This window comes from Lates calcarifer, linkage group LG2 (genome assembly GCF_001640805.2).
Source record: "Lates calcarifer isolate ASB-BC8 linkage group LG2, TLL_Latcal_v3, whole genome shotgun sequence".
NCBI lineage: Eukaryota > Metazoa > Chordata > Actinopteri > Centropomidae > Lates > Lates calcarifer.
The window spans coordinates 7,971,764-7,983,599 of NC_066834.1; the positions used below are offsets into that span (position 1 = coordinate 7,971,764).

General features: G+C 38.3%; 1 protein-coding gene across 1 annotated transcript in view; it reads left to right on the forward strand.

Annotated features, from left to right (window-relative positions):
* map2k5 (mitogen-activated protein kinase kinase 5) overlaps positions 1-11,151 on the forward strand; it is a 54,441-nt gene extending 43,290 nt beyond the window's left edge. Inside the window, exon 22 of the mRNA XM_018683540.2 lies at positions 8,048-11,151. Coding sequence (XP_018539056.1) covers positions 8,048-8,158 — 111 coding nt within the window. The 3' untranslated portion in view covers positions 8,159-11,151. The remainder of the gene's footprint in view (positions 1-8,047) is intronic.
* The last annotated feature ends 685 nt before the right edge of the window (positions 11,152-11,836 follow it).

The window sequence follows — 11,836 nt, forward strand, 5'->3', positions numbered from 1 at the left end:
AATAAAGCCAGTTTTAGATTCAGGAGTATTACAGAAGGTACCCTGTAGATTTGTCTTGTAAACACAAAATTAAAGTTTACATTCACCAAAACTCATTTTGTATATCCTTGAGGCCTGACAAACATGTTGAACCTTCGTCATTTCCTATATCATCATCCGAAAAGCCATTTTTTGATATATGTTTTAAATTATGCATTGTTTTCAGTCATGTTTACTGCCAGCTGCAGGAAAATGTGTACCTTTGTGCTCATTTGTGCATGTGTGCACAATACCAGCTAAATGGGGACACACTTGTAAAAACATTGCTCCATAGCCCTGCCACATTAGTCCTCAAAAACTCCACTGGGTACCTTTAATTGTCAGGCTGAGATAAAACAAAATGAAGCAAACAAAAAACACCCATGTTCCTTGTCTTTTTGATGTTATTCTTCAAAATCATCCCATGGCTGGAAAGTTTTGATTAACTGACACATATTTAGTCATGACTTTCTCATTTAAGCTTATACAAATAAATTAGGCATTTTGAATGGACTTTCAAATTTCTGATTATTTGCAATATTTAGTATTTAGCTTTAGGAAAGCCCCATTACTGTGCTCTCCTTGTGAGTTTATAGTGTTGTACAACAAGTAAATCAGTGACTTGTAATTTGACTTCTTACCAAAAAGCTTCAACACCAATTGAAGCGTTGAGTTGATCCGAGCCCAGATGGTTTACACCATGACTCGTAATGTGTTTGTCAGTTTGTTGGACACTAATTAATCAAGAAGAAATCTCTAACTGAGCTCTGTCTGGCTGTATCAAGCTCAGCGCTTCTCTTGTATCAGTAAGAGATCTTTCTTCCCATCTCTTCTAAGTCCCTTTCCTTGTAAAGAATCACATGATGAGCCATCAGAGAGGAAAGTGAGTGTTTTTTTTCTCTCCTTATACTAATGCATCTTTCATTGTGGACACCCTATCCTGTCATCATAAACTCATGACGTTGGTCAGTTGAGGAGACTTTCCATTGGCCTGCTCCCAGGACGTTAGCTGCAGGTATTTGGTGATGACCCGTCCTGTCTGAGGTTTCTTGCTTTTGCTTCTTAACAGGCTGTCTTTCTCCTTCCCTCTTCTCCATCAGTACAAAGCCTGGTCTGGGTGCAGCACCTATTAGGCTTATCTATTAAGCTTTAGGGCAAGAAAGACACAAAATAACATTAGCCTTATTTTTGTACATTTGTAGAACCAAACATAAGTGGTGCAGTATTATGTTGTGTATCTAAGTGCTTGTTTTTGCATATGTTAATTTGTGTGTATGAGAAGAAGAAGAGAGCTGATCCCCCATACCTTTATATTCTTTAATTGTGATATGATGGACATTTCACACACCCCCACCCCCACCCCCCATCGTCCCTCACTCCCCAGCCAGCAGCCTTCACACAGCCTTTTAGCACCCTTGTCAATGTGGCCCTCCTATTCTGCTTTTCTATTCATATGCACACATACACACACACACACACACACACACACAAATTTCATTGCCCCCTTTCAACCCTTGAGACACCAGATGAGCCCCTTGGTTTTTCACAAAGGAACCCCTCCTGTCTCTGACTGTCCCCAAATCTAGTTTTGACTTAAACACACACATACACACACACGTAGTTGTGACCACTTGCAATGCCAGAATCAAAAACTGATTGTTTTTAACAAACTCTGACTAGTTAATATAAATTCATACCATATCTGTCATAAACAGTATAGTATCCACTGACCCTTATCATCCACACGGTTTATTACAATGCTACTTCATTTAATGAATCCATTCATTGTCATTCATTCATCCTATCAGAAAACACGAATGTGTCTACTTAGCACCAGGACCAAATCATCTCTTATAAACAAATTTTTAAAATGTTTTCTGTGTATTTTTTCATGGTTTTCTTTTTGTTTTTCTTTTGTTGTTTGCCATACTGCTGAGCCAATGAAGAAATCCTAATGTCCCCTATTGACTGACTGACTTGGTGACGCCTCTTTGTTGAGACATGTCTGATATTAGTTAACACACATTGTCCTTATATTTCCTTTTTCATTTTTGATAAAGAAAGTAGCAGATTGAGCCACTTAACCTTCTTTCCTGTTTGTGAGCTGCCTGAATTCCCCGGTGATGTGTTCTTGGTTTTCATAACATTTTTGATGATACTGTTGTACTTTACTGAAAATTCCTAGGCAGAAAAGGGTATCATATTGACTGTTTTTTACAGATCGAGTGTATGTTAGACATCTAATCATTTATATGTGTAGTTTTCTTTTTTTGGCATGAGTTCTAGTTGTGTCTCTCTCATGCGTCTGAAACTTTGGAAACAGTTTTAGTATCTGAGGAATAAGTGTCTTAATGTTAACATCACTACATGTGCAAAAAGGATTTTCACATGTATCATTGCACCTCTTTGTGATTCCTCTGGTGTTTTTTCAGACTTGTGCCAAGTCACTGCAGTCTCCTCCTCCCTAAACTTTTCTGTCAACACCTTTGCTGCCAAATGTTTTCGCATTCACCCTTGGGTCTTCATTGACGTACACTCCCATTCACACATGCAGGGATTACAATATGGTACAGCTGTGCAACTGTTCAGTCATGTCACGTTTTAAATGATACCTGGAGTAAAAATTACACATCAGTCAATGTCTGGATCCTGGTGAATTCAGTTTTGGGCACTTTGATGAAATATGCCTCTTTTTTTGGACCCAATATCAAACAAGGTTTCATTTGGTTCAGGTTCAAACTTAAACAAGCCTGTCTCATTTTCTGGAAAACTGAAAGGGTGAGTTTATCAGTAAAATTAAAAAAATAAAATATATAAATATATATATTTTATATATAAAATAAAATTATTATTCCATTTTCTTCCAGTTTAGTAGCAACTGGTAGTAGCCTCTGCTAAATACCTCTGTTGGTCTGGACTTCCACTTCTCCTAAAACACATATTGCCATGGTATAACATCTGCCCATGATCCCACTTCTCTTCACGACCAGCCAGTAGGATTTGTCCATACAGTGTCAAGCTATGGTGCTCCTAGGGCCAGTTTATTATCTGTCAGAACTAGTTTGTGAGACACTTTTGAGGTCAAGTGAAAAACTGGGCGTGATAGACAGGAAGGAGACGCAATAAGGTTTGGGGTCTGTAGATGTTCATAGTGTTGCATGCACATCATACACATCAAATGTGCCACAATCAGTTGTGTAGCAAATTAAAAAAAGAGAGCTAGAGAGAAAAGGTTCCTTTCAGCTACTGTCTCACCTCCACACAGCTGCCCAGTCATGATGTGAAGTGGGCATTAATGTTGGATCATTGGTTTTGATACTCCTTTCCATTTTGGTGGCTAACATTGAGCCACAATGTTGTGGCTCAATGATGTGTGGATAACTTGTGAAAGTCCTACCTTACTGTGCGCACAGCAAAAGATAGTTTTTAAAAAACAAAGTTACAAAATGCTTCACAGTGAAACCAGTTAACGCAAGTAAATAAGATCCCCCCCCCCAAAAAAAAAATAAACAAGCTAAAATAATTTAAATAGTAGCAACAAATACCAGCAATTAAGAATAAGCCATACGATAAAAAAGAGTCTTAAGAAGAGAAAAGGAAAGAAAGAAAGAGAAAAGGAGGATACTGAGTTTACCTGCCTGAGATCTCCATGCAAGGAATTCCACAGCTTAGGGTCCTCAACAGCAAACGCCCTATCACCTTTAGTGACAAGTTGAGATTTTGTGACTATTAGTAGGGCCCTGCTGGAGGAGCTCAGGCAGCGATCAGGCTCATAGGCGGTTAAATTTAGCTCAAGTAGCATTAGATACTTGGATCATTAAGTTTAGAGGGGAAACAGCATTGTAATACTCCTAAGAGAAGTTTCCCTACATTTCCTGTGCACTGAGATCTACCAAAGTATACACTCATACGCACACACCAACTAGTGCCAGCCAGTTTCCAGAGGGAGCTAGTGATTAGCATGCAAATCTGTAAAGCCCTAGTTATTCTATCTACCTCTTCACCCTTTCTCTGTCTCACATACACACACACACATGCACACACTGACACACACTCCATGTTTCCTCCAACATTATTCTAATGAGGTGATGACCAGTCTCTTGTTATAATTGCCTCAAACTGCTTTTAATTTCTTCTGAGGGTATTAATCATACATAGTGTTATTTAAAATCGCATAAATTAATCTTAGATTAAACAGACCCTTCAAAGGCTTCAAACAATTAAAGAGTTAGGTAGAATTTCCCCTGGGTTTAGGCCATTTCTATTTGAGCAGAGCAGTTGCAGGTGATTATCCCATTTTGATGTGGCCAGACGGTGATTAATGTAACTTTTAAATGAGTCCTTCCCCCATCTCACCTCTGTCCACACGCTGCTAAAGCAGAAAGTCAGAACACCTTCAATGACCTAACAAGGAGTAGTTATTCACTCTGTATTTATTACACATCCCTCACAGGTTTCATACTTAATTTAAGTTGCAGGAAATTTAATTATTAGGTGATTATGTGTGTGTGTGTGTGTGTGCACACGCTCCTATATGAATTCGTATCAAACCACAATTCTTAAAGCAGCGTATGTTTTATGTAATGGTGAGTCTGTTGGTCTTAAGCAGTTTTTCCCTTCTTGGGCTTCTTGTAGATTTGTTGGGGGGGTAGGTTGTGAGAAAATTAACAAATTATGAAAATGCACAAAAATAAGTTGATCTTTCTGGATGTTTTAAAATATCAGCTGTAAGACATGAGAAAGGAAAGTCAGTCTTTGTCACAGGTCAAATGTCAATGAGTTGTGAGCACTTCAACCGAAGAGTGAAAAGTCACATTGCCAAAGAGATATGACAGGACTGGTTTCCTCCTTGTTCCAGATGTGTATTCAGGAATCACACTGGAAGCTTTTCTTGCCACCTGCTGTGTAAAGATCAGTGTCCTGGTGTTCCAGAGCATTAAATGTGTTAGTGGAGTGAGTTCAGTCCCTCAAATATGCTTGAAAATATGAATATGAATATACCTACATTATACAGCCATGCCAATCACAGGTAACAGAATGTACTCTGCTCTGGCTTAGTAAATGGCAGCATCTACCACTGAGAAAAATGTTAAGCAGTCTGCGCTGAAATGAGCCGAACTGATAGCGTTGACATCCTGACATCTGCAGAATGACTGCATTCTTAAAGTGACAACGAAAAAAAAAGTTGGAGTGTGGGTTCAGGTGGGCTGTGCTGAGGGCATAGCTGAAGGCAGTGATTGTGTATAATTGTGTCATCACAGAGTTATGGAAGTGGTGACAGCTTGTTTAGAGGCACTGATTCTGAATACAGGCTTTGTACATGTCTCTGTGGACCGATCATTTTGATACTTTCACAGCAACTAGACCTGCTTTATAACCAAAAAGACCTGGATATGTCACTTTGTTCGGTATCTTTAACAAGTACATGTACCTGCAATTAACATCTTGTAATGTGCTGCTCTGTTATCTTCCAGGGTGCCCAGTGTTCTGACATCAAGTTGTAAATTACATTCAGCAGCTGGGACATTGCTTCAGACAAAAGATCAGATGTTATGCTTCTACAGTGTCTTGGCATTTATGTATGTATGTATGGTGTGTGAGTGTGGTATCACAAGGCATGCACCTTCATCCAGGTCAGATTCCTGCAGATGTCTCTGATCTGCCAGGGTTAATTTCTGGAGCAGAGGTGGAGAGCTGAATTTTAAAAACATCACTCAGGACTTCCCTCTTTTATTTCTGTATCACTCCCTCTCTACTGAGGCAAGGAAGAATGATTGATGAGATGGGTATTCAGCACATAGGGGCACCCAGGAGCGTCCACTCCACCCGTCGCATACTGACACACACACACTCACATGCTTGCACTGATATGAGAGTAATTAACCTCAGACTGTGTTAACCCCAGCTGCCCATTAGAAGGACAACAGGATTGATGGGACTCCCCCCCCAGTCCTTCACAATCACTACAGTTTGTGCAGGATTAGAGCATGCTGGAATGTGTTACCATTTTCCTTTGAAATATAAACCCACACGAGACTACCAGTTCATGATAAAAAATAACACCAGTGAACAAAGAAAGAATAGAACTTTTCATAGGTTTTATAAAGGAATCCTGATGCTACAGAGAAATGTATTCACCCCTCATGTGATTTCATTTTATATATGCAGTCTTCAGTTTAACATATTTTCTGGTGTAACCGCAAATAGACAGGAAGGATCTCAGGAGGAAAAAAGTGGACCGTCACTACCAGTCTGTCCTACTTTGTTACTAATCTTACATTGTCTGCACCAGTTTGGTTGTTGCTTGGGGGGTATTTAACGTTGTCTGACCTCAGAAGAAACAGCTGACAACAACACTGCTCACCTTGGAGTCACTTTCTGCGTCAAATTTGAGTCAAACTAGTAATGCCACTGTTGTAGTGAGATATGGTTTATATATTTATTGTGCAGATATTTCAATCCAAACCTAAATGGTGGACTGACTGACCAACCAACATTGCCATCAACAGACAGATACCAGTAGCATGGCTATATCTTGTTGGTTCAGCTCCAATTGTGACCGCAAATAGCCAAGGAGGAGTCTTTGTCCACAAATGTCTCTGTTGTGTCTCTTACTTAGATTTGGACTCCTATTAACAGTGTACAACAGCAACAGTCTCTTGTTGTTAAGGACAGATATCATTGAAATCAGTGTTGACAAGTTCATTTAAACTGGCCAGCTGCTGGGTTGTTTATCTAATTGGACATCTAGACACCACAAATAAAATTCATGGTCAGCCTCAGTTGACTTGTCTCATTTACGGCCTCCTCCCTCTCTCACCTCTGACTCCCTTCTGGTGACCCCTGTGACCCCTGGCTCTGGTCTGGAAAGCCCCTGAGATGAGGCTGGTGATTGGAACCGTTGTCAATGAGATATCACATGTGACATCTCTGTTTCGGCTCCGCAGCAGTAACAAGTGAACACTGCCAGCGTTTAACGAACTTGAAGAGCCACCAGTCAACAGACCTGTCATGTTTGTTGGTTTTCTGGAGCTTGTTTATTTGCGCTATTGATGAAAATCAGTCAAGGTTAAGACAGTATCCTTTGTTCTCATTTCTTCACTCATTTTTTCAGTGACTGACTGAGATAGTTTGTTAGTGCCACTGCTCATTTTACAACCTGTTATGAGTCATGTAGATCATTAAACTCCAAAGATATTTCTTTAAATTGCCCTGACAAGCCATTACTTAAGCGTTTTGCATTTAAATCCAAATCTGTTCGACATTAATATTTAAGATGGTTTAATGATGTTCGTGTTTAGTTTATTTGTATTTTATTACTATCTCTTGAATAATGATTTAGAATAATTATACAAGTAGAACTAAACAACACATTCCACATAATGGCGTAATAATGTTTGTAGCTCCAATCTGTTTGATAATAAAAATAATATTGCAAAACATTTTGTAATAGCTGTTGGAATGTACATTTCTGTTTTTATGAGAAAGCTTGTGTTTTATGGCTACTTTATTTTTTATTTTTTAAATTTATTTATTTACCATTATTCTGAAGGTCATACTGTATCTACAGAGTAAGAGAAGTACCAAGAAAGATTGCACACAGTCCAAAAATTAATTCAAAAATGTGATTTCTTCAGCACAAATTTAATCCAATAACCTGAAAGTTGAGGTTGATTATTACTAAACTAAATGTGTTTGGATCTGGTTTTCATATTAAAATTAATTTTTTCTTCTAACTTGTTCAAGGATCATTTTAACAAATCGGTCACTTGTCTTTGAATACGTCCCTCTGGAATTTCAGTCTGAAAAAAAGAAATCTTAAAATAGTAGTTAAATCATGAAATAGTTCCAATTCATCCCATATCCAATTTATTTCTTCATTCAGTTTTTTAATGTAACAGCAATGAAAGTTCAAATTTTTGCCATTCTTTAAAATCCTTAAGGACTAACTTTGTTCCAAGGATTTAAAGATGTATTTATCAAAAAGACTCATGCTGTCAGCTGTATTTTCTGTCTTTTTGCTTTTTAGGATCATTCCTTCATCATACAATATAATGACGGTAATGCAGAGGTGGTGTCGATGTGGGTCTGTCGCTGCTTGGAGGAGAGACGAATTCAGCAGGCTCAGGGACGTATCTGATGTCTTCCTGCTGTCTGCCCCCAATGGACCTGGACGTTTGATCTCAGCCCATGAACACTTATCAAAGTCTTCAGGATCAAGTACGTCTACTTGCACTGTAAAGGACTTCATATACATGGACAAAAAAAGGATCACTAGATGTTAAATACTTCATGTGAGTAATTCTTAATTTAACAGCACTCATGCGCCATGACAATGAAGAGCTCACATCCTCTGAACTGAATATTAATCACTGCATCAAAAAAAAGGTGCAGGGAGAGCGATGCTTCGTCTTTTAACGTGGCTCTCCATCCACAGCTTCACCCCCACGTTTTTTTGAAAATATACATAAATGCAGTTAAATGCATCACGTCTGATGAATGAAAATAAATAGCCCTGATTTAAGGGATCAGTGACAATAAAAACGACTTCACAGCACAAGACTGCAATACGCCGGCAGAGTTGTGATGTGTCTCTAGGATGGCATTTTAAATAACCGTCTTGTGCTTTACTGTTGACAGCCCTCTAGTGAATGTTAAGGTTTTTTGCCTGTGAGTAACTTCCCATGTGTGTGCCTGTTTTTCCACTGGTGTAATTTATTACCTCAGCAAACTTATGTTATTACTGTAAAAGCAAGACTTCCCCCTGCCCAAAAAAATGTACCTGTTTTCAGCTCCTGGACCTTGCAAAGTTGTCGATTAACTGACTAGACAACAACAAGACTGCAGTACCAGTGAGTCTGAGGCAGCACTGCAGTATTACAGAGTGGAATGAAATATTGACACATTTTCTTTTTTTATTATTATTCTCAAGCTCACTGACCAAACAATTTATTGTTCACACTCCTCCGGAGGAACCAGGGTTTTATTTCTTTTTAAACCACTTTTTAACTTGGTTGCGTATCTTTTTATTTCCATTTGCACAGTCATGCTTGACATTGAATGCCACTGAATGAACTGTTGAAGAGGAAATTGTGCTGAAGCAGATCTCCACTTTCATTCAGCAGCTATTGTTTTTTTTTTGTTGTTGTTGTGTTTTTTTTTTTTTTGAGAAAACCATTAAGAATAAGAGAAACTACAGACAGTTGGATGCAGTAGGAACTATAACTCTTCCTCTCCTTATAAACCAACCCCTTTTGTCATTTTGAAATGTTGTTTTTCCCTCATCGTCACCAGTCAGTCCTTTACTGTAGTACATATCATGTACTTTACAGAAGTTACGTTATTTCATTGGATTGCCCAATGAGATCAGTTGCTATACTATAGAGGGAAAACAATACAGTGCACATGACACCAAAGACCACTGACGAGCCAAATGCTGAATTATATGGATTTCTCATGATATAATGAGTTAAGTGACTAAAATGAATTTCTTTGACAAGGTGTTTACGTGCAGCTGATGAAATGTTTAGCATTCAAGTGCAATTAAATGCCATTACAGCACGAGCATTGCTGAAAACCAATGTAGCGGCAGTACATCAGCGCAGCAGAAATGGCTTAAAGCACCATTTTACTATACATGCGATGTGTAGTTTCTTCATTACCGTGATAGATGTGGCTTTATCCTCTGTTATGATGAGGAGACACATGGATGGTGAATTTTAATCACTTAACAATAAATCATTCAAAACTGTTAACACATCAAACATACTCCATCATGTCATTCATAATTTGGGAACTCGTCAAGACTTCTGGTATTGTTACATGGCCACATTTACACTGAGAGTGAACTATTCATTTAGCCTTTAGCTACTTAAAGGACCAGTGTGTATGATTCAGTAGCATCTAGGGATGATGTTGCAGATTGCAACCAACTGAATACCCCTCCCCTCACCCCCTCCCTTTCCAAATCTGTAGAAAACCTTTGATAGCCTTAAGGCAAGGTAAAAACGTGAGCCAAAGCCAAAGCCAGTTTGATTTGTTCATTCTGGGCCACTGTAGAAACATGGCAAACAAGCCCAGTGGTAACCTCTCCTTATTGGTGAAAGTCGTTTAACAGCTTACAAAGTGGGAGGGAAACTTCGTAAAGCACCTTCTACTGGTTGAACTCAGAACTCATTGAGACGAGATTTCTCTGTGAATTTGACATGTGATGCTTTTCCACATCCACCACTTTATTTTTAATAAATGTTGCTTATTTCATTGTAGTTCATTCTGTGTTACAGCAGTTAGGGTACAGTTTGTGAGGTCAGTAATGCCACCCAGCAGAGTTGCCACAAATTCACGATTCCTCCCATATTAATATGAATTTCATTTGTGCCATTATTTGCCTCGGAAACATGGAAATGGGGCACAGCCTTTTTACCTTTATGTACGTAAATATACTTTTTGGGAGGACGTGTGTGCAAGATGTTGATTAATATTACTCTGATAATTGAAGATGTTCCCGTCACTGAAATTCATTAGTGTGGATTTTCCAACATTTGCACAATTAATAGAACATGTACTCTGCATTTTACCACATATATTGTTGTTATATTCATCAAACTGTCACTTTGGGTAAGTGAAATTTTGTCATACTGTTAATACGTACATCTGAGACAGCCTCCTGACGTTAAGTTGGCCTTAAATGCAACTGAAGCTATAAATACTTTGCAGTCTGGTAAAACTAGTAAATTAGTCTGAAATAATAAGAGTGCGTAGTGGCCACTGCATGGCTACCAACCATACCAAAAAGAAAAAAAAAAACAACATTTCATATTTCTGAACAGTTGTACTATAAGCTCCAAAAGCTCAGACTCATCTTTTTTGTTTGGCAGTGTACTCATTGACTGTGATATTTGAATACGAATCTGCCGTATCAGTGGTCTGCTTACAACAGAGGTCACCTCTTGTGACTCTCGCTCTGTTATTTTACCTGTTTTTGCCTAAACCACAAAGCATTAAGTCAGTGATGAGACTCAGCAGAAATGTTAGTGCTGTGATGTTACTGGCTGATTATGGCCTTTTCTGTAATTATCCGTGTTGGCACATATTCCAACCTGCACAAATAAAATAAAATGTATTTAAACATAATTTGGGTAAGTTTGAGATTTTGTTGTTCACTTTAAGTCTCTTGCACCATCTAGATGCTAATGATTTTATTTTACTTCAAGGGTATAATCTCTGTTTTTCAGTCACCATGCACTACTGTGTGCTTTGTAACCTTCAGGCTTCTCTTGCATGAGGTTTCTCTCTACTTTGAATAATTCACACTTTTGCACCTCTAGAAGAAACAGGTTATTACTGTATTTCTGGCTGACTTTTACTCAAGCACTCACTTTGTTTATCACTGTGTATGTTGGAAACTTGGGAATGTTTTTTTTGTTTTTTTTGAGAACCCCTTAGTCTTACTGCAAATGAGAAATGATAACCAGATCATTAAGTTATACTCAGTTACCAGTTTATTAGGGACACCCAACTAAAACTAATGCAGCCTAATGTGACAGCAATGCAGTTCTTTCATGTTGACAAAACATTTGAGTGTAATTACATTGTACTTACAGATTGACAAATATATAGTAAATTAGATTTTTGAGTGTGGTGTTGATGGACACAATTGTTCCACGATGTAGTGCATGGAAAAATTATATATAATTGAAGACAAATTAAAACACAAAGCAATTGCTGTTTCTAAAATTTAGTATCCAGTACAGTTGAACAGCAAACCACAAACTACAGCCTCTAAAATGATCGTTTCACTTGAATCAGCTCCCCTAGA